The sequence below is a fragment of the Oryx dammah genome, unplaced genomic scaffold, assembly GCF_014754425.2.
Source record: "Oryx dammah isolate SB20612 unplaced genomic scaffold, SCBI_Odam_1.1 HiC_scaffold_3, whole genome shotgun sequence".
Classification (NCBI taxonomy): Eukaryota; Metazoa; Chordata; class Mammalia; order Artiodactyla; family Bovidae; genus Oryx; species Oryx dammah.
In genome coordinates, this window is record NW_024070187.1 from 5,727,638 (window position 1) to 5,751,462 (window position 23,825).

The following is a 23,825-nucleotide window of genomic DNA, read 5'->3' on the forward strand; positions in this document are numbered from 1 at the left end:
TGAATATTATGATTATACATAGATATTGATTTTGGCTGATTTTGTTTTATTTTTGGTTCTGCAATAACTACTTTTTTTATTATAAGTGCTTCTGATTTTATATCACTTGCTAGTAGATGTGGCATTTCAAAGGGCCAGTTTTAAATTTCATTACTATACTCTTCATCCACTCTTCCACATCTTTAAGAAATACGTTGTGCAAACTATCTGTAAATGGGTCCAAGCTTTACATTTTCTCAAAGAACCCTGTTTGTTATAAACCTTTTTCTTCGATTTTTTTCCAGCTTAGGTATTTCTGTTTAATAGAGTTAAATTTTATGAAGGGTGTAAGGAGATCAGTGAGATTATCATGAATGCTCTATAAATGTGACTGCTTTCAAAGAAGAATCAAAGTATATTCCTAAAGGGATCACCTGTCCTCTCCCCTTTTCTTATCCTGAGTGTTACTCTGCCTGTCTGTTGAGGCGGGTCACGACACACACACATGCTTGGTGTTCTGCCCTGAGCTGTGGTCGGTACAGCCAACTCTTGCTGTGTGTGTGCTGAATATGCCGTTGTAGTACCTTTCAATTCACGAGGTATTAATTAATACCACTTACTGGGCTTCCTCGGCGGCTCAACAGTAAACAATCTGCCTGCAATGCAGGAGCCACAGGAGAAGACACGGGTTCGATCCCTGGGTCGGGAAGATCCCTTGGAGTAGGAAATGGCAACCTACTCCAGTATTCTTGCCGGGAGAATCCCATGAACAGAGGAGCCTGGCAAGCCAGACTGAGCCTTGCGATCCATGGGGTCGCAAAGAGTCGGACACAACTGAGCGACTGCACTAAACTGAGCAGCTAAACAACAATGTATTCATTCAAGGACTTGACTGAGGCTTATGATTTGAACCGTTGTCTGTCCTGGAAAGAGTTCTTTACCTCGGTCCCAAGCCTAGCAGAATGCCTGATGACCACATCTCAGCCTCACCGGCTTGTCTTTTCCTTTCCACACATGCAGTCAATCTTATGAAGTAACAAAAAGAAAAATCCTGTTTATGAAAAGTGGCCATCAAGCAGGAGAAAACTTAGTAAAAACTGAAAAGCAGTTACATTGTGATATGAAGATAAGGAATGCATGACTCAAGAACATGTGATGAGGGAGATAGCCAGTTGCCTTCATAAACAGTTCCATCTTTATAATTTGGGGATTCACAAAGGTTGGAGGACATAACCCTTGTGTTTTCATTGTACATGGTATGTGGTCTTTTAAAATGATGAATGCTGATTGCCATTTACTCATGGTTTTTACTTGCAGTGTCCAGATTTTAAATTTTTCTTGGTAATGGAATAAGTGTTGCAGACCTAACCTCTGCAGTGGTAATACTGATAGATAAGGATGGCTTTACTGTCTAAAATAGAAAAACTCTCACAAACAAAGAGCAAAAGGAGGATACAGATAATCTGTAGTGTTAAAAATACAGTGCACACCAGTGGTGATAAAGGGTCTATATGTGCAACCATGCATCGTTTCAGACTCTCTGAAATCCTTTTGTGCTTCAGGAAAAATAAGAGATAGCAAACCACAGTCTTCATGGGAAAGTAATTGGGTCAGAACTGCAGTCTTACATCCTTTCATTAACTTGGTTAACATTTTTTGAGTCCTGCTGTGTGCCAGGCCTGACTAGCTGAGGAAGTGGAACTGAAAAATAAAATCTCTTAAGCCCAAGATATGTACAGTCTAGAAAGAGAGACAGAAATAAAACTCCCCATGACCCTCCAGGTGATAAAGTTAAGGAGCTAGGAGAGGTGTCTGCCTCCCCTGGGGAAGCAGGAGGCCTCTGGGAGCTCCCTGTGAAGGACATTTAGGGATCTCCTGGGTAACAGGAAAGAGACTGGGGCCAGCAGAAAACTATAGGCAAAGGTGTGGGTGAGCAAGAGGCAGTCAGGAAACTGCTCACAGTCATCAGACGGGTAAAAGGCACAGGGCAGCTGCATGGTAATAATCTGGTCTTTGGGGCTAGGCTGAGCTGGGGTTTCAATTTTAAATGTAAGCACCCTGGAGCACATGCCTTAAGCTTCCTGAGACTCAGTGTCTTCATCTGTAAAGCGGCTGTGAGCGCACCTTTCTCAGTGTACGTCATGCAGACCAGAGTCCACAAGACACCACACCGAGTCTGCAGTGGGCACGCGATGGAGGTCTGTGTGACGTGTGTAGAGACAGAAGAGACAGGACATTAGAAACACTGTTCCCCAGAGGTACAAGGTCATCAGACTCCTCGCAGAGACCCCTTGGGATCGGAGCCCCGCAGAACAACGACTTCAATTAAGATTTGACATAGACTTCCATTTATATATACTATGTGTTTGACTTTCTAAGAAAGGCCAGGACTTGGGAGGTTAGGTTATGATTTTCTTCAAAGATTAACTCTGCTCTTAGATCTAAGTAAATAGTCATCTCTACGTGCATTTATTTGCAGTATCAAAAATGATTGGAAATATTCTCCTGGATGCAGAGGTACATATTTGAAATTTGAGACTGTCTCTGTGAACTGTCTGTTTCCTACATTCTATTTTGTGGATAATTGTGTTTTTTAACTTCTGATTTCTCAGTAAGGAAAGGCAGCCTGGGTGACCCAAAATTCTGATGTGCATCTAAATTGTTCTCTTGGCAAGAGTACAAAAATCCAGTTAGTCTCCAAAGGACAAATTGTCTTTGGGGATTCAACTTTGGGGATTCAAATTGTCTTTGGGGATATAAAATTTGTGACAGAATCTGAAAGAAAATGGTACTCTAGGATTTTTTTGCACATAATCAACATACATTTAGGACTGTGTGAAATGAGTTTGCATGTAAATTAACTCAGTTCATTGTTCTAGCTTATATTTGTGAGGATCCGTTTGCGTCTTTGGAGATGGCAAGCATTCCTAAGAGAAAAGCCCTAGACCTTTGGGGGTCTGTGTTAAAGTCAGTGCATGTTGTGATTATGAATAGTAACATTTGTTCAATTTCTTGGATTATTATAGGGGTTTGCCAACTTGTTAATAAGATGGAGGAAACCACTGGCAAAGTTAAGCCTTTCAACCGAAACGATGAACAGTTTCTGGAAGCTTTCGTCATCTTTTGCGGCTTGGGGATCCAGAACACACAGATGTACGAAGCAGTGGAGAGAGCCATGGCCAAGCAAATGGTCACGTTAGAGGTGGGCTGCCCTGCAGGACGCCCCAGGCTCCCGAGCACACTCCCGGCCGACCCCTCCCTGCGGCAGCGCTCGGTGGCTGTCACATCACGGCGACCGTACAAGAACCATGTGCTTCCTCTCTCCTCACTTAAACAGCTGAGGAAACAGAGGCCCAGCATACTTTAGAAACTTGTCAAAGGTCATAGGACCATAGCAAAGCTCAGGCCCCGGGTCCCTTCCGTCCTCTGCTTTCTCGGCCGAAAGCGGCCCTTGGACCTTAGTGACGAGCCGCTCACACTGATGCTGGTCCCCTGCGCCCTGTCCTGTCTCCATTGCCTGAGCCTCCCCGTCTCTCCTCATGAGCAGCTCTAGTCACACATCAAAAAAACAAAACCAGGTATCCCAAGCACTCAGAATCAGAAATGAGGAAGAGGGAAAACTCTTCCAAGTTACAGATTTGTGGATCTTGAGAAGATTCTGAATCAGTAAGTCCTAGGTGGAGGCTGGAAATCTGTGTTACTACCAGCCCCCTTGGCCCCCCTTGGTGATTCTGAGTGTGAACTGCTGGCCTGGGGACTGGCCTCAAACAAGACTCCCTCCCAAGCAGGATGCGCCTACCCACCTGGGCCAGCCATCTCCAGATGTGCCTCACTGACTGCCTGAAAACACTCACTTTGTGTAAGATGGAAATCTCTTACATCGTAGACCAGTCTAGGGAATTAGACTTCAGAAAGTGCATTCCTTAGTCATTCATACACTGGTGTGAAATATATTTTAGTGTTTCCCTACTCTTAGCTAGCAGAGATCAGTAGGAATCAATGTTTGAGTTACGGATTGTAACTTTTCCTCCAGCCCCTAATAAATAAGAGCTAGAAAGCTGTATAAGTCAAGATTTACCAGTAACCAAGATGGTATACTTTCTAATGTGAATATAAAACTCTTAAATAGTTTTAGTAAAGTACTATATAAGAGACTTTGGATTAGAAATCAGTAGAAATCTGTTTCAGATACACACACACACACAAGTATACATATATTTTAAATGTATGCATTCAGTTCAGTTCAGTCGCTCAGTTGTGTCTGACTCTTTGTGACCCCATGAATCCCAGCACGCCAGGCCTCCCTGTCCATCACCAACTCCCAGAGTTCACTCAGACTGATGTCGATCGAGTCAGTGATGCCATCCAGCCATCTCATCCTCTGTCGTCCTCTTCTCCTCCTGCCCCAATCCCTCCCAGCATCAGAGTCTTTTCCATGAGTCAACTCTTTGCATGAGGTGGCCAAAGTGCATACATATACATATATACAATTGTTTACTGTTTCCATGACTGTACTGAAGAATGTACTCTAAGCCAGCCATCAATTAAAAATTAATCTCTTTTTAAACATACTTCCTATTTGGAAAATTTCAAACATAATGCTGAAGTAGAGAGGATAGCTAAGGAGCCCCCATGTCTTCATTAGCTGTCCTCAGTTGACCTGTGGCTACTATCATTCCATCCACACTCTTGCCCACTTCTCTGCACTCTTCTTCCTTATTAATCCATTGATTATTTTGAGACAAATCCCAGATATAATTTTGTTCAAAATTTTTGAATATTTTCTCCCAAGGCACTGGATAAAACCTAGGGACATAAATCCCTTATGTTTTCTTATGACAGGGAATTATTTTCACCTAGAAGACATCAGTATAATGACAGTAAAACAACAGTAATAGCTGCTGCTGCTGCTGCTACTGATAAGTCACTTCAGTCATGTCCGACTCTGTGTGACCCCATAGACGGCAGCCCACCAGGCTCCCCCGTCCCTGGGATTCTCCAGGCAAGAACACTGGAGTGGGTTGCCATTTCCTTCTCCAGTGCATGAAAGTGAAAAGTGAAAGTGAAGGCGCTCAGTCGTATCCGACTCTTAGTGACCCCATGGACTGCAGCCTATCAAGCTCCTCCATCCATGGGATTTTCCAGGCAAGAGTACTGGAGTCGGGTGCCATCGCCTTCTCCGAGTAAATAGCTAACCTTTATCAAATGCTTACTCTGTGTTCTCCCATGTATTAACAAAGGTTAATCCTTACAACCCTATGAGTGTGGTGCTATTTTTATCTTCAGTGTATGGTAAAATGAATTTTTTAAACTTAGCATGTCATGTTATTCCTTTATTCATTTGTCCATGTCGCCTTGCATCGGTTTATGTTAGACTAGTTCAGGGTCGCCGTCTTAGCCTTCCTCAACAGACCACCTCTCTGGTGTAAGCGGCAGGTTGTGACCTGCCAATTTCACGGCAGCAGGAAACAGCAGTTCTGTGGTTCCTTAGGTTTCTAGTGATTAATGCTTCAAACAGTAAGACAAGTCACATGTATTACCATAGTGTAATATTCTGAATCACAGTATATAGACATATTTACCATTTGGCTTTAGATTTTTAATTGCTTACAATTTTAAAAACTAGTTCAAGGAAAACTGGTTTGGGCCACTGAATTACTTGACTCGCCGTTTAAAGTCTGAAAATGAGGTACCTTTTAATCACTGACCCTAAAACTTTAAGAGATTTTAGTAAATCTGTGTTAACTCTGTCAAAAGTGAACTTTTAAAAATATTTAATATGATAGACAATTTAACATATAATCACTACCCTGGTTTAGAAGAACATCGAAAATATCCCATCATTTGGAGTTACAGGTTTTGAAAATGGGAATTAATGATTCACATGTTAAGTTATAGGAAGATAGTAAATCTGCCTTACTATCTTCTTGTAACTCCAATAGGATGGTGAAAAGTGTACGAGATTAGGAGATGAAAGCTGGGTCCCAGGCCCTCTTCTCACTGGGTGTGAGCTCACAGCCAAGTGATGAGAATCCCTGAGCCTAGGTGTCCTCTGCTGTTAACAGATGGATTTGTAGGCCACTTCTGCTCTTCTCAGTTCTTGAATCCTGTGAGTGGAAGTATCCTTGAATCTGTGTGACATTTATCTCTCTGCTATGCAGTTTTTCCTTATGTATTCTACAGTGGTTACAGGCCTCATCCAAGAGCCACTTCCAGACTGCTTTCTTCCTAAATATCAACATTAAAATGTCAGCTTATGCAGAAGTCTTTTATCTTGATTCAGTACACCCGTAAAATAACTAAAGTCAGTATGTTTGTTTAAGAAAAGCAACACAGAATTTTCTGCCAAGTTTGAGCTAATAGTGTGACTTACAAATAATGTGTTTGTTGTATCAACGTTGTCAGAGGAAAAGTGACAGTTTTCTTTGAACACAGGGAGTATAACTTTCCGTTTCCATAAGAAGCATTTGAATAAAAATCTGAGATTTTCTCTCTGCTGAAGAAAGCAGCAAAGAAGATACGATGTTCTGAGGAGTCTAGATACCTCTGCAGGAAGGCTTAGGAGAATCCTAGGCTTGAAGCCATGGTCTGCGTTGGGTGTTCCTCTCTTGTATAACATGCATTCCTCTGTTCTCACCCCGTAGGTTCTGTCTTACCATGCTTCAGCTGCAGAGGAAGAAACCAGAGAGCTGCAGTCCTTAGCGGTAATCCTCCTCGTCCTCCTTTGTAGAAATGACTAACCAGAGGTACCTAATTAAGACATAGATATGCGTCTCTCAGGGCAGCTGCTGCTGCGGGTAGTGGTCCCCTAGACCTTTAATTAAATGTGGTAAATATTTATATGGACATTTATAAAAAAGATTGAATCAAACCTATTTTCTAGCAAGGCTAGAAATTCACTGATAACACAGAGCAAATGATAACATTGTATTGATTTTGTAACACCTTAAATGATTCTGATATTTTCCCAATAATTGTTATAATCTTTACATCTTTCTTAAGCCAAAATTACATTTAGTTTTTGGTTCCTGAGGAAGTGTGGACAGAGGATTGCAAGGTGGTTGTGTGGTTCGAGTACTAACAACAAAGATTTTATAGCTTGTTACTGTTAATGTACTCCGCATTATTAGAAATGGAGAATGGTTTTAATTTCAAACCATATGGCTTGCAGAATGTTATTTGAAATTGGGTTCAAATAAGGTCAATTCCTGAATTCTCGCAAAGTTCTTATTTAGGATGCTAGGAGAGAAAAGCACATTGATGGGTCAGAAGATTGTCTTGAGTTTGGGGATTGATTGAGATTGCCTTGGTTGAAGTTAATGGAAATTCGAAGTACTTAGACACTGATAACCAAGCCTGCCTTGTGAGTTTGCGTTCACGTGAGACAACATAAAGTGTATGTGAGATGTCATGGGAGCAAGGGACCAATGAGAGGATCACTGAGGCCACTGAGATTCCTTCTCTTTGTCATCATCATATGGCTGGCCAAATGGTCGTGCTCCATGCCCTTACATACGTTTGTTTTCTCATGTAAACTGCACAAGCTGTGCTACGGACGCCACACTGAAGCCTACGGACTTGCTCTGGGTCGCACCGGCAGGAAGTGAAGAGTCAGGATAGACACTTGCACCGTCTGTCTCCAGAGCGCTGTCCTGTCTGTGATGAGCTTTAGGGAGGGAAGAGGTTAAAGATGATTCAGACGTTCTGGCCTTGGCAGTTCAAAGAATGATCATCCCCTTCATTAACCAAAGTGGAAACATTAAAAAGGAAAAGATAGATTTGATGCAGAACACGGTAAGTTTGAGATGCGGGTGGAACAACCAGATAGACATCTTGCACGCTGGGAAGGGCAAGGAACTAGAGGCGGCAATTTGGAGGTTAAACGATAGGGCTTGGGGGGTGGAGTCCCATGATAGTGAAATGATAGGATCGGAGAAGGAAATGGCAACCCACTCCAGTGTTCTTGCCTGGAGAATCCCAGGGACGGGGGAGCCTGGTGGGCTGCCGTCTATGGGGTCGCACAGAGTTGGACATGACTGAAGCGACTTAGCAGCAGCAGGAATGGAGCAGGTGCAGGAGAATGCGGAAGGACGTCCAAGGCTGAGGGCAGAACTGTGTAGATATAAGTTCAGATGGAAGCTGTAGGAAAAGAAACCAGCTAAGGCAGAGACATGGTAGTTAGGGAGGCAGACTTAGGCTAGGGCAGGCAAGCAGAACAGCTTTTTAAGGAAAGAGATCCCATCAGTTGTTACAGGAAGTTCGAGAAATAGGACTGAGAAAAGGCTGCTGGATTCAGTGATTAGGTGATGGTGGAGAAGGCACCTTCAGGAGAGAAAATGCAAAAGGTCAGACTAGATGGTGAGAAAGTGGAGGAAATGAGCAGTAGTTTAAAAAGTATGTTTTGTATGAAAGAATGAAATAGCTAAGAAGGGTGTTGGCTGCATCATGTGAAGTTTTTTATTGTTTTGTTTTGTGCTTGTGAGCAATTTGAGCAGGAGAGGCAACATGTTTGTGGACAAAGGGGCAAGGTCCAGGGTGAGCATGGGCCTAAGAATGTAGGACGGTGACAGAGGTCTGGACCTTGAAGTGGTCTAAGCATTACAGAGACATTTCTTTGGCCAAGACCAGAGAAAAGGGGTGTTAATGATAGCTACACTTACTCTGTTAGTCACTCAGTCATGTCTGACTCTTTGTTACCCCACGGACTGTAGCCCACCAGGCTCCTCTGTCCATGGAATTCTCCAGGCAAGAATACTGGAGTGGGTTACCACTCTCTTCTCCAGGGAATCTTCCCAACCCAGGGATCGAACGTGGGTCTCCTGCCTTGCAGGAAGATTCTTTACCATCTGAGCCCCCAGGGAAGCCCCACACTTAACTGAGTACTTCCCATATACCTGGTGTGTTTGAAGTTCTTTGTGTATGTTAAGTGTATTAAGTCCACAGCTGCCCTATAAGGTCAGTATTAGCATTTTGAAAATGGAATCTGAGGTTGAGTTTAGACTGCTCTACTCAGGATCTCCCAGGTTGTGAGTAGGTCCCAGGACAGACAGTCCAGACCCAAAGTACACACATCATTGCACAGCCCTGGAGAGAATGAGCTAGGAAAGGAAGGAGGGTCCAGACTTGTAGATTCTTGATTAAATCACTGACTATGAAGCTGAGTCATCTGCCAAGAACAGTCGAAGGAACTTTGAGATGATTTCATCTGAAAGGTTAAGCTTCTCTGGGGGTTAGCCTCAGTCGAATTGGCTGTATTTCTTTTGCTCATGATGATGTTTGAAGGAATGAGCTGTTTTTCAATTATTTACAAAGGTTTAAAAGTTTAAAGTCTCTCTCACATCAGGCTTAATTGCCCATTTGTCTAATCCTCCTAGGGTGCTGGAGTTTTGCACTAACTGCATACTGTGAGCAGGAAATGTCACATGGAGACAAACATTTTGAAGTGCTTGCAAGCTCTGTGGGATTAATATTACTGCAAAACAAGGCTGGTTACATTCTTCCATGTGTTGTTTTAGATAAATAAAAACTAGCAAAGATAATGCTAAAAAAAATTCATTAGGATATTAAATTTTGCTTTTTACTTTGAAAATAGCATAGTCTTTCAGAAAAATCTGAAAATTATTTTCTCAATCATGTTTATAATTTTGGCAAGAGGAAAAGACTGGAAAAACTGAGCATTGTTGTCTTGCAGTATTGTTCAAAACCATCTGTTGTTCCATTTGGAAAAGAGATTTCTGGCAGCTGCATTGAGAAATTTAGGATAACATAGGTCAGATAATTCATTTAAATTGGTTGAAATTCAGAAAATGATTTCAACTCTGTTTTCTATCAATCTAATAAAAATTCCTTTGCAGCCCCAACTACACAGGTGCCTGCATCATCCAGCAATTACCAGAATTGCTATCTTAGTCACATGTCTGATGGTTCATCTCAATTTAAAACCTAAAATAATTGAAAAGCTGTCAAAGGCTTAATTTTTATTTTTAGAAATGCATTCTTAAGATACTATGCTTAAGTACACTAAATATTTCTGTGCTCAGAAAAGTTCTCGTTATAGCAGAAAGTATAACAAGTTGATAGGAAATTCAGAATCCCTTTTTTCCTCTTGCTTTACTTGACATTTTTGTCCTATTTTTAATCTTATTTTTTGCTGGCTTAAAATTGGGTGTAGCAGAAAGAGGGCCTTAGACAAGCATTTTGTCATACGCCCTTTAATGATCTTTCGTCACAAGTTTTGAGATAAAAATAAAAGGACCCCAGTTGACCTGGCTATGATCATTAGAAAGTCATAGTTAAGATATCAGAATGAAATAGCGTCTATTACAAGTAGCTGCATATCTGACTGATCGGTTGCCTTTCCTGCCTTCTCTCACTGGAATCACAGTGAATAAATATCTATTAGAGCTTAGTCGTTTAGACGAGCTTCCCAGTTTTGTCATGGAGTCAGTGCTGATTCAGTTCCAGTCTCTATAGCTTGCTCTATTTTATAGCAGTTTCTTTCATCACAGACGTGTATCTAAAAGCGAACAGACCCTGTTGTGATCCTGTATCAAAATAGTGAGAGAGGAAGAAACTACCCACTCAGGCAGGATTTCCTAGGACAGCATCTATACCTCATCCTGACCTTACCCTTTCAGTAACTTCACATGAGCCCTCTTGATCAGGCATGTCTGTGAATGCTGCAGGTAACAGCAGTGAGGGGCAAAACCAGACGCCTGATTCAAATCTTACTGCCGAAGGCAGTGGTAGAGGACAGAGCCAGTTCCTTATGTCAAGAGGCTCATCACATTCCTTCTTTGGGATTTCTTTGGGAGAAATCTCTATGGATAATCAAATTTTACAAATGGAAAAATTTGAGCAGATAATAATGAAGAAGAGTTGACCCTATGAGCTTGATAACCAGTGTCACTGAACCGTAGTATAGTAACAAGGCATCCAGTAAGGCACCTACTTCCTCACGAAGTGCTGCACGTATTTTTGAACAGTTTGGGTCCTTTCACTTCCTCTACATGGTCAGTTGACGCATTCATTTTTATAGATGTCTGTAACATGAATTGGGCTGTATGTCTTCCACATCGCCAGATTTAATAGATTGTTTGATTCTTCCTACTTTCATTTGATAAGTGGGTTCATTCCAGTGGCAGTCTTGGCTCCAAAGTATGGCGGCACTGCTCCTGAGCTGCTTATGTACCGACTGGATGTTCGCCAGATCTGTGCATTAGCCCCAGCTGCAGGCCTGCATTTTCTCTGAAGTTTTACTTATAAGCAGGTGTGGGCTTTATTGGAATCTTGACATGGTCATGTGCCTTCTTTACATGGTTTTGAAAACCTTTATGCTAGTTTTTTAGGGTTTTTTACAGTCTGTGCCTCTTCCATATTGCGATTTAAAGGAATCTATTTATATAATGTTAAAAGGAAGGAGAAATCATAAAATACATTGATAGAGTTATTGAAGAAAATAACACTAATCTGGTCCTGCTGTGCCTTACTCCCTTCTTCATTCTCTTTAAGATGTGGTTCCACGTGCTGAGTTGGAGTATTCACCTCTTTTTGTATTAGTAATGTTTCTTTCTCATTTGGATTTGAATCTTCTTAGGAAAGATGTAGTCTAACAGCCTTACACACTAATTGTGTGGGGCTTTTTCTTTAAGAACACATTTTCTGTGCATATTGAACAGGAGGAAGACATTAAACGTCTGTAAGTTGTGTGATGGCCATAATGTGGCTTCGTTCAAAGACCTGAACCCAAGCCGCTGTGTACAGAAGGACGCCCCAAGGCGTGAGACAGCGGCCGGAGACTGACGAGGAGAACTTCAAATACCTGACGGGGCGTCTCTCCTTGTAGCTACCAGTAAACATGTCAGATATCTTACTTTCATTCCTGTAAATAACTTCCTTAAACAATGTATCATTGAGGAAAATCTCTTTTTCTCGTTACATTTACATTGAATAAACATCAAGGAGGAATGTAACAAAATGCCTTCAAAAAACACTGAAGCTAATTGGCAGAATTTGACATTTCATGGAAGATCAAGTTCAGTAGCCGCCCTTCTTTTCAGAGTTACTATGATAAATAACTTTCTGAATAAGGAGCCTGTTCTTAACAGTTGGCTGTTAGGAGTTGTTTCTCTGATTTTTGTTTTACGTCCTGATATTTGATACGTCAGACCTAAGGCAGGCCAAGTGCCTCTGACTACAGTGTGACCTTTTTTGTCTGAAGCTCGTACAGTCGAGCACATTGTGTAGCCACATGTCTGTATTTTCTTCTGAGGTTACCAGAGACTTTGCCACAGGCTAAATATAAACCTTTTTTTCATGAGCATCCACCAAAAATATGAAACTCAATAATTTTTAAATGACCCTTATATTTACCTTACCCAAGTGTATTCTTATTTTCCTTGAGCATGTGCTCTATGGACTTCAAGGAGACTATGCACTTTTAAAATGTATTCTTTCCTATAAAGTTTCTTTTCCATGGCTGTGTAAAAGGGACTCCAGGGTATCTCCTTCTGTTGTGTAAATACTTATTTCATAATAAGCGGTAGTTGAATAAGAGAAGGGCTGTCGTGTGTCTTAAGTAAGGTACTGATAAAGCTCAGGAATGATTGTCCCTGACTTTATAAAGATAGGTGACTTTATTAGTCAGGGTTCTCCGGAGACACAGAACCAGTAGATTTTGTATGTACATGAGAGACATTCTTAGGAATTGACTCACGTGATGACGGGAGCAGAGACGTCTGGCAGTCTGCTGTCTCCAAGCTCGAGACCCAGGAAGCCCCTGGTGTTGTCTGGTGTGGTCTCAGGGTGTAAGAACAGGGCAGGCGGATGGCAGAAATACCAGTCCAAAAACTGGAGAAGGTACGGGATGGCCCCACTTCAGCAGGGTGGGAGGCAGCAAAAAAGGGCGAATTCCTTCTTTTCCCACCTTAGGTTCTGTGCAGGCCCTCCGTGGCCTGGGTGGTACCCACCCACCCTGGAGAGTACAGTCTGCCCTGCTGAGTCCACTGATTCAAATGCTCGTCTCCTCCAGGAACACCGTCACAGACACACCCAGAAGTGTTTAATTTGGGCACCCTGTGGCCAGTCAGAATTAACTTTTTGAAATGACTTTAAAACAGTAAATGTGTACTCAGGTTCTCCATCACTGTGTTGTTAGCGATCACTCATGCCAACTCTCAGCATACTTGTGTTGTCGTTACTTAAAAATCTGTGTGTTTCAATTATTTATGTATCTGTCTTCTCCATCAGACTGTTAGTCCTTGAGTCCTGTTTTAATAATAATAGAAATAGCTACTATTTAGTGATTGCTTAACAGGAACCTGGTTTACAAGCTTTGTTGAATGACTGATTCTGGAAAATTCAGGCTTTTAGAAAGTCCGTAATCTAGCATGAAATAAGCATTCAACAAGATTATACTTTCTTTTTTCTTAAAATGATTATGAAGCTAGAAATAATTTAATAGTTGAATAAAACCGCCTGCTAACTGGTCACAGAGCTGGTCATATTGAGGGGTGCTGAGATACATTTTCATTGCCAGCTTTCAGTTTCATGAATATAGCACGATGGTTAAGAACGTGAGTCCAGAGAGAAAGGTCTGGGTTCAGATTCCGCCTCTGTGATGCCAGGCAAATCTGTGCCTCTGTTTCTCTATGCCTCAGTTTCTTCCTCTGTAAAAAGAGGATAATAAAGGAACTTCTGTTAGAGAGTTGGAGTGCCCAGAGTTCCTGGTACATATCAGTTCTAATACAGGAGAAGCAACACTGAAGCCTTCATCTTCCCTGTCGTGTTCCAAGTCTTTTTGCTTAAGCTGTTCTAATTATACTCACCCAGGAAAGTTGCTGGAGGATGGCGGGAACTGAAAGTGCCTGCTGAACTGAGAAGGTATCTTTAAATGAGGCAGGCAGCTCCATATAAGCAGTGGATCATTTCACTGTAAGGTAACTTATGGGGTGGGATCAGATGAGCAACAATTTGGAAGCATCCAGTGCTGCACTCCACACCACAGGGCCCCACTGGGACAATTTTATAGCGTCCCTGGGGTTTGGGGGAGGTGCTTGGAAGCAGGGAGTACATTCCTAAGTCAAGATTTATGCATGGGTAACTAGCCTTACAGGTACTGGGGATATGTTAAGGAAGGGCTTCACCATTGTTTGGAGCTAGCAGGGCAGAGAGGTCACCTGGACCTAAATGATATTTATTAACTACAAAGCCCTTGACAGAAAAATTATTTACTACATAGTACAGTCCTGGGGAGGGTCAGTGGAAGGTCAACATGGGCCCACAATGGTGCCAGTTGTGTTAATAGGTATATAAAAGTATACACTCGTTTTCTAATTAGCCAAAGAACAACAACAGGTAGGTGGAAAACTTACTGGAAGAAAAAGGCACCATATGTTCTAAGAGAAATGTAAACCTTTTGTTTATGAATTGTGTATAACCAATTCTCTACTTGAGGGAAGTCATCTTGAGTTGACCATGTTAAATAACTTCCTACGAGAGCTGCTAAAAAGCAGAAAACTTTTGGTAATTGTTTTCCCATCCTGAGTTTCCAGTGTTCTTGCAAGTGAATGAATCAAACTTTATTGCCACTTAAACTGAGTTTTTAAAATTATAATGTGAAGTATTCATTGTGCAAATGAAAGAAGGAAGTCAGCAATAAATAAAAATTTTCAAAAGTAAATAAAGTGAATACTTGAACTGTAAGAGAAGGCACAGTTTACAGTTCGTCTGTTGTGTCTGACATAGCATGGTTCATTACCAATTTTAATGTTTGTATTATAGCTCTTTACCAAATTACATTATTGTTAAAAATTATTATATATTATTAAATATTGTATTAAAATATTATTAAATATTGTTTAAATGTTAGATATTGATGAATTGATTAGGTGCTTGATCACAAATTTATTTATACATTCATATTTATCTGTTTTATGTGAGTATTATGTTAGGTTTTCTAGATATAACAATGAATAGTCAATCTCTTGCCCTCTTGGGATTTAAAGAATAGTGAGGAACTAAATGCATAACATAATTGTATAATATTATGTAATTATAATCAGGAAGAAAGGTGCTATGACTGTAAAATATAGGCATGTGAAATTATACTGTAGAGACACTTCCAGCACGAAGGGCCACACCTTCTCAACGTCTCAGTTTCATTCCTGGTGCCTCAGCCACTCCATCAGTGCTCCAGTGTTCATCTATGAGGTGTGGCAAGTCTGATTTCATCCTATACCATAATTCAGCAACCTGCAGGATAAGATTGAGTGTGGATTTCGGCTCTATTGGTGCTTCAACAGATAGAATGTTTTAGGAAGGCCATAAAAACTCTTTACTTTTCTGATCATGATTTGGCCTCACAATTTATAGTCCAGAGCTTCTCCTTCCTTCCTGTAATCCCTCCACAGCAGCTGGAAGCAGCGTTCCACCACCGTATGATACAGCAGCCATCATGGGGCCTCAAGAAGGATTTCCTTCTTATAACTGCAAGTGATGACCTCAGTGAGTGTTACATGCTACTGATTATTAATAACCACTCTCTAATGCAGCAGTTCTCCAGCACTCACCAGGATCACCTGGAAGCTTCACTATAATACAGATGGCTGAGCTCCACTCCCAGAGTTTCTGATTGAGTAGCTCTGTGTGGCTGGTGGCTATTCAGTCACTAAGTCGGGTCCGACTCTTTGCAGCCCTGTGGACTGTAGCCTGCCAGGCTTCCCTGTCCTTCACTGTCTGTGTTCTGTGCTACAATCCAGGATTTTGCATTTTCAGCAAGTTCTCAGAGGCCACTGCAGACGCTGGAACCAAACTTTAAGAGGTGCTGCTCTAACGGAAACTTGATTCTCTTCGGCCTTCAAGTCCAAGAGAGCTCTCTGACCCAGAGGCCTCACCCTGAGAACCTGTTGCCCACCGACACTTTGCCCAAAGAGCACCATCAGGACTCAGTTGCAGATAACAGAAGCTCCTTTCACTGTTTAAAGTAGAAAATAATTAAATGCTTTCACATAATTGGAGAGGGTAGCTGGATGACCTCAGGAATTAGTCCTACAACAGAACTGTAGTTTGGCTCAGTGTGGGAACTCCCATGGAAGCCAGAATCAGATACCCATTATAGCACCTCCTTCCAGAGCCAGCCAGAGTGGCACGGTTTGGGAGTCAGAAAGCTTCTGCTGGAACTGCAGCCTCCACAGCTTTGGACACCCTCTGGAACCACATTTCAGGAACATGGGTTCCTCATGTGATAGTTTGAAATCCAGGTCTTCCTCAAGTATACCTCACGGAAGAAACCAAATTCCATCTGGAACCCTAGATGACAGGGAGTCCGGGAAATAAATTTTTGAGCTTTCTTGACTCTTAGGAAAACAAAGGCTCACTCGGAAAAGGTGGATGTAGATATTGTGTTAATAGAGTCTTGCTACAGAGTCAACCACAGAATGTTTCTTGGGTGCAGCTGAGACATACAAAAACGGGAAAGAACTAGCTATATGATGATGTGAGGGCTGTATTCCATGCAGAGGAGGAGAAACAAGGATACCCAGAAGTGAGTGAGTAGTAATTAACCTTGAAAACAAATGGCCACGATACAGACACCTCCATACCCCTACATGTAAAAAAAAAAAACACACATACACACACATAGATGGCAATTTCTGAAAACTCAATTTTCCATTTAGGGTGTTACTGCAGTAAGTATAGAGGCCACTGTGTAACCAGTCTCACCCTCCTCTGCTCTCATGGTGGAGGCTAGGATCCTGTATTCAAGCCTTCTTGGAGGAGGAATGTCTCCTCTCTCCTGTGTGAGGAGTCAGCATGAAAAGCATAGTATAACCATAACAGCTAGGATGCACCATCTATCTAAATGGTTAGAGAATTGGAGACAGAGCCTGGACCTATACAAGAATGTCATTGGCAAGATTTACATGCCACTCACAGGGTGGCCTTGGGTTCCAAAGTGAAAAGACAGTAAGGAATCCTAGTTGTGTGGTCGCAGAGATAAATTAAACCTTAGCGACGATCTGATCCAACCCCCTCATTTTACAGGTGAGAAAATAGGCAAAGGTTGTATGTCTTGTTCAGGGTGACAAAGTCAGTGGGACATCGGGACCAGAGCCCCTAACACCAAACATGGCTTCACCATGTGCTTCACCTTGCTTTCAGATTTCTCTCTTTATGATCATTACCAGTTCAGTCACTCAGCCATGTCCGACTCTTTGTAGCCCCATGGACTGCAGCACACCAGGCCTCCCTGTCCATCACCAGCTCCTGGAGTTCACCCAACTCATGTCCATCGAGTCAACGATGCCATCCAGCCGTCTCATCCTGGGTTGTCCCCTTCTCCTTCCGCCTTCAGTCTTTCCCAGCATCAGGGTCTTTTCATATGAGTCAGCTTTTCACATCATTATGCCAAAATGCAAATGTGGTGGCTGATCTGGGATGTTGCTGGCTCACGATCAATCTATTATGTAGTTCCTTATCAGTCAGATGGTGTTCACAGCAACTGTTTTGGTTTTAATATTTGTTTTATTTTGGCTGCATTGGGCCTTAGTCGTGGCCTGTGAACCTTTCATATACAGGCTCCGTAGTTGTGGTGCACAGGCTTTAGTTGCACGTGAGAGCTTAGTTTCCTGAATAGGGATCGAATCCGAGTTCCCTGCATTGGAAGGCAGATTTTTGGCCACTCAACCAGCAGGGAAGAACCTTTAAATAAGGTGTGTTTGTTTATGGCCGGGCTGGGCCTTCATTGCCGCCTGCCGGCTCTCTCCATTGCAGTGCAAGGGGCTGCTCCCTGCAGTGGTTCTCTTGTGGAGAGCTGGCTGGGGCGTGCCGGGCTCAGTGGCTGTGGCGCACAGGCTCAGCTGCTGCGTGGCATGTGGAATCCTCTCGGATCAGGACCAAACCTGTGTCTTCTGCCCTGGCAGACAATTCCTAAGCGCTGGACCACCAGGGTCGTCCAGAACAACTGGTTCTGATTAAAGACCACTGAGCAATGTGTCCAGTTTCACCGTTAGTGAATTTCACTTCCAGAGCTGTTTGTCTTTGTTTTTAATTTTTGCAAGAATGGTGAAAAGGGATCAAGGCCTTAGGAAAAGGAGTCATAATAAAAAAGGGACTTAAATGAATTTCCTCTAAAGAGTCATATGAAGAATAGTTTCTTTATTAATAGTTGATTACTAGTTTCTTTATTAGTTTGAGCGGCAGATGTAATTAAAGGACTCAGAAGAAAAGTGACATTATATTAGCAAACTGTTTGCCAGGTTAAATATTTTATCCAAGGAGCTTTGTATGTATTTTTTTTTTTACATTCGGTATTTGGTTAATTTGACATGGATTACAATGCCTGGAGAATCCCAGGGACAGGGGAGCCTGGTGGGCTGCCATCTATGGGGTCGCACAGAGTCGGACACAACTGAAGCGACGCAGCAGCAGCAGCAGCAGCAGCAGAATGCCCAACTCTAGAAAGGCTTAACTCTTCAAATTAAGCAGGCAAATATCTAATTGTTTTTCCCTAAGAATTCACAAGCATTGTGCACTCACGTGGGAGAATAGCAGTATGGAATAGTGTTGTTCAGTCACTCAGTCTTGTCCTACTCTTTTGCAGTCCTGTGGATTATAGCCCACCAGGCTCCTCTTGTCCATGGGATTTTCCAGACAAGAATACTTGAGTAGGTTGCCATTTCCTTCTTCAGGGGACTTTCCCAATCCAGGGATCAAACCCGTATCTCCTGCACTGCAGGCAGATTCTTTATCTCTGAGTTACCAGGGAAGACCTTTGAACAGTGTTAGGTGGTATCATAGTTCCAGAAGTTTTGAACTGAGTTATTCAGTCATAATACATACATATATCTATAGCACTATATGGCTTTACAGAGTCTATAAAATGTTATGTCTGTTAAGTATTCAATATCATAAGTTATATTACCCCCCAAAGATTTCACTTTGCAAATTCTGACAAATCAAACCATCCCTGAAAGGAAGAAGCTATGAAAACCCAGAATTGTATATACATAACCTCTCCCAGATACACCACATCTTTTCCCCTGCTTATTAGTAAGATGTAGAATATTTTATTTTATAAATGGTAAGTTAGAATGACACACAGTATGTTTTATTTCAAATCCCCTGTATCCCAAGCCCTTTCAGGGCAAACAAAGTTGAATTCTCTTGTGATGGTCAGAGTAGCAGTTTATGAGAGCTTTAATGATGTATGACTTTCTCATGACTTATTAGCTAGCGATCCCAAGAATCCGGAACCTCTGTATCACTGACCACAAGGTTCTGAAGGAAAATGTCTGCACACCCCACTTAGATCAGCTCAAAAGGTTGAGTCATGGTGTGTCGAGGCTGATCAAGCAGAAGAAAAGCGTCTCTTCTCTCAGAAGAGAGTGCTCAGGAGTTAGAGTGTGTAATGGAGCAAGGCACCAGGCATGTTGGCTGTCTGTGTCCCATGGTGTTTAGAATGTCCTTTGTGGAAGGAGCAAAAGACAACTTCCTGCTCTAAGAATAATGATGCCCTAAGGAATGAACATCTGTTCTCTTGTGCAATGTCTAAGAGAAGCAGCTGTTATCTGCTTTGAGTTAAAAGGTAGGTTTGCTCCCACCTCCACACTTCAGAGCTCCACTCCAGTGCCTGCTCGGTCCCCGATGCTGGAGGCTGCTGTAAACAACACAGCCATTTACCCACACATTTCAGTCCCCCTCCCTTCCCCTCCTCCAGCCCATGCCTTAGCCCATGGAGCCGGCTGGACGGAAGGCATATTGTGTCGTGAAACCTGGGCTCGGGGAAAGAGCCTTAGTTTGGAGTATGAAGAGGGTGACCTTCTTTTAAGGTTGAAACACGTCTGGTATGCATGAGTAAGAGGTGCCAGTCACGATGCACGGAGAGCACACGTGCCCGCAGCTTGGTAGGGGAAAGCTCGAGGTTGCTCCATACGGTTTTATAATTCTGTGTTTGACCTTTTCACTTCACAAAAAGGTGGAGTGAGAGCAAAGAAGTGATATGGCAGATATTCAGAGGAAACTTCAGGGGTTTAGAGAAAATCAAGGAAAAAACATTAGAAGGAACCTGGTTGAGATTTCTGTATTTTCTTCCCTCTGCCCCACACCAAGTTAAAGCCTCTTAGATGAATTTCAGCCAGATGTGGCTAAGGCCGCTCAAGTGCTGGCAGAGTAAATAGTCAAGAAGGTTGAGGAGTGAGGTTCTTACAAGTTTTCATGCCGGTGGGGGGCCTGGCAGAGAATCTGGGAGTGAAACCTGCTCAGTCTGAGGGGCCCGGGTGTGTGGGGTGGGGGTTTGGCGGGGAGAGCTGGCTGTGGCGAGTCGCTTCATGGGACTTGAAGCTCAGTGTGGCCTGATTATTCAGGAAAGACCAGAAATGCTGCTTTATTGTTAAAATCTCCCAATTTTAAATAGTGTAACAAATAATGGTGATTTTAAAAAATATTCAATGCCAAACAAAACAGATTGGAATGAATGCGTCTGCTAGTTTTCCAACTCAGAATTAATGGACTTCACCTTTCTAGGAGGAATTGGGACCTTAAAACCAGACCTTATAACTTGTAACTCAAATTAAGTGAAGAGAATGAGATCTTCCCCCTCCCATTCATTTAATAAGTATTCATATTAACAAATATCAGAACTGTATCCATCAGTAGATACAATGGATACAAAGATGTGTAAGATTCAGCACCACCTGTCAGTCCACTGTGGTTAGAAGCAGATAAACAGGAAAGTACACTGTAGTGAATTTTGTGTGATTAGACAGGTATTCCCACAGTGGGCTTGGCTCTGAAGGGCATTTATTAATAGCTCTAATTTGGATAGGAACTGTGTTTTGAAGTCCTTTAGTTAGAGAAAGTAGGAGAAGCAGGAGGTAAAAAGACTATTGATTTTTTAAAAAGAGCAAGGTGTATTTGAAGAAATTGCAAGTGTTTACTACCATTAGATGATTAAAAATCAAACCAAGGATGGAGCTAGAGTATCCATTTCAAAAGGTTGTCTTGAGAATTAAACATAAAATGCTTAGAACATTATCTTTATCCTGCTCACTACTTATTCTCAGTCCATAGTACTGGGACGGGTCCAGAATAACTACTCAGTAAACATCTGCTGAGTGAATTGACACTGAGGAAATATAAAGCGGTTGGATCACTGGACTCCTTAGATCTGCCTAGTGTTACAGGTACAGTTACCTTCTCTCCACCTGGCCTTACTTAGAAGCATATCAGTTACCCACAAGGGGCTCAGTTATTTAAAAAAAAGGAATAACTTCTATAGTGAAATATTTCTCGTGTATGACATTAAGAAGAAAAAATAAAGTCCAACGTGCCATTTCTGAAAGCAAAGCAAGGAAACTCTGCATTTGTGCTGCTCTGATCAACAGCCTCACTTCGTCTTCTTCCCCTCCCTTTACCCAAGGCTGCTGTGGTGCCATCTGCCCAGACCCTTAAAATCACTGACTTCAGCTTCAGCGACTTTGAGCTGTCTGACCTGGAAACGGCACTGTGCACAATCCGGATGTTCACTGACCTCAACCTTGTGCAGAACTTCCAGATGAAACATGAGGTAGGAATGTAGTGATGTGCTCTGGAAAGTGTGTGTGTGTGTGAAGAGAATTAGTTTTGGATGCTAGTATGGAATGAAGTTTCCGTATGAAATGAAGATGAATGAAGTATGAATGAAGATTCATATACTGTCACCTAATACAGACCCAGAATGTTTGAAGGAAACTTATCAGCCACTGAGAAGACATGTACTGGGTTCCTACACGTATCAAGCAGCAGGTTGCAGAACGGGGCAGGGTGTTCGCGACAGAGAGAGCAAGATGAGGGCCAGGTGGGGCATGGAGCACTGGTGGCAGTGAGAGTGGCAGGAGAGCAGCTGGAGGACGGTGAGAAGCAGGCTGCGTGGGTCCTCGTACACTACTTAGAGGAATCTGGATTTTATCCTGAAAACAATGGTGAGTCACTGAGGAATCTTAAGCAGGGAAGTAATAAGATCTGGTTGCAGAGGTTATGATAACACAGGACCCAAACAGAGTGAACGCCTTTGGAAGTGAGGGAGCAGAGGGGCTGATGTGAAGCCAAGCTCTTGGTTCAGACAGGGTCACGCATATGGAGTGAAGATGAAGACTGACTTTAACCCCAGCCCATTACCTTACTTGCCTCTCAAAAATAGCAAGACTGAGATCAGTCCCTTCTCATACCAGCTGGGGAGATTTCAGGGAATTCTAGTTTGTTTCATAATGCCTGTGTTATTGCATTAAAGAATAAGGGAGAATAGAAAGGCCTATATGAAAAAGAAATTTAGTAATTTTCCTTTAAAGCTGTCTTTTTTTTTTTTTTCCAGTCAGTTGAATGTCTAGTCTCCTTGTATGGATTTCCTATATGGATATGTAAATACCTTGAAGGCCTCCACTATCCAGCACTCCATTAATTCATAAAATGAAAATTTATTAACAATAAACAGTGTACCCACACTGTGCTAGGGACATGTTTTAGTGATGAGTTGTCCCTGATCTCAGAGCCTGACTTAGGTCTGAGAACTGAGCTCTAATATAGTTAAGGTTAATACAGGGTCATTTCTGTATTACTAGGGGCCCAAATCTGGTTCTTCCTTCAATTTAACCAAACTTTATATTATTCTTGGGTGAAAATACAATCTGTAGACTCTAGTAATAGTTCACTCCTATTAGAGTGTGTTGATTAAGGGATAGCATATCATTTAATTATTTCAAGAAGCTCTCAAGAAAGGTCCTTTGGTTATTATTGTCCCTGTGTTACCAATGAAGATACTGACTTAGCGTGAAAGTGAAGTAGCTCAGTCGTGTCCTGACTCTTTGCGACCCCAAGGACTGTACAGCCTACCAGGCTTCTCTGTCCATGGAATTTTCCACGCAAGAGTATTGGAGCAGGTTGCCATTTCCTTCTCCAAGAGATCTTCCCGACTCAGGAATCGAACCTGGGTCTCCCACCTTGCAGGCAGACAGACGCTTTACCATCTGAGCCACCAGGGAGGCTCCAGACATAGCATGATGAAGTAGAAGGTTCTTAGATCTGAGTTATAACTCTACTGGTGAATAGCTCTCATCTCTTTGGGCAGTTGATTGCTCACATTCTCACGTTTTGTAATCTGTTAATTGGGAATAATGGTATGACTTTCCCTGTGGGGGTCTTGTGAGAATTATACATGCATCTGTGTGATTGTCTGTTTGTATGTGTGTGTATGTGTGCACACTTGTGTTCTTTGCTTAATACGAAAGTATTAAGTAGAAAGTTAATCCCTTCTTTAAACCAGATTTGACCATGGTTATATTACCCCATAGGGCTCATATAGTAAACCTTTATTAATGGGATGAAGATCTCACTTAGAGCCAGAAGATCTAAATGTGAGTCTCAGTTCCGCTGCTTGCTAGTTATAGGACTCACAGAAATCTAGATAGCAACTCAGGTCCCTTTCCATTCCTGAGATCTCCCATACTTTGCACTGGTAATATCTCTGTTGAAAGGGCCTGGCCAGAACAGGAATACGATCCTTGTACCTATTTATGAAATTATTACATAAATTGATTTATTTCTTAAAAACATAAGCTCTAAACAAAATTCTATAAAGCAATTATCCTTCAATTAAAAGTAAATTTAAAAACATAAGCTTTAAGATAGCATTTGAGTGTTGGATAAGAAGATAGTCCTTTGAATTTCTCTCTCATTTTATTTTTAAACCTTTCGCTGAATGTTTGTCCATTAGGCAGGTATTTCTCCTTGGTGTCTTGTTCATCTCCTCTGCTTTTCATTTGAGTAACTTCTGTTCTGATTCTGGCCAGTGTCAGCTTGAATGTCTCTATTAC

General features: G+C 42.1%; 1 protein-coding gene across 1 annotated transcript in view; it reads left to right on the forward strand.

Moving 5' to 3' along the window:
- PDE5A (phosphodiesterase 5A) overlaps window positions 1–23,825 on the forward strand; it is an 87,570-nt gene that overhangs the window by 27,735 nt on the left and 36,010 nt on the right. The window contains exons 8-10 of the mRNA XM_040238374.1: window positions 3,006–3,181; window positions 6,624–6,683; window positions 21,398–21,544. Of these exons, the coding sequence (XP_040094308.1) occupies window positions 3,006–3,181; window positions 6,624–6,683; window positions 21,398–21,544 (383 nt within the window). The remainder of the gene's footprint in view (window positions 1–3,005; window positions 3,182–6,623; window positions 6,684–21,397; window positions 21,545–23,825) is intronic.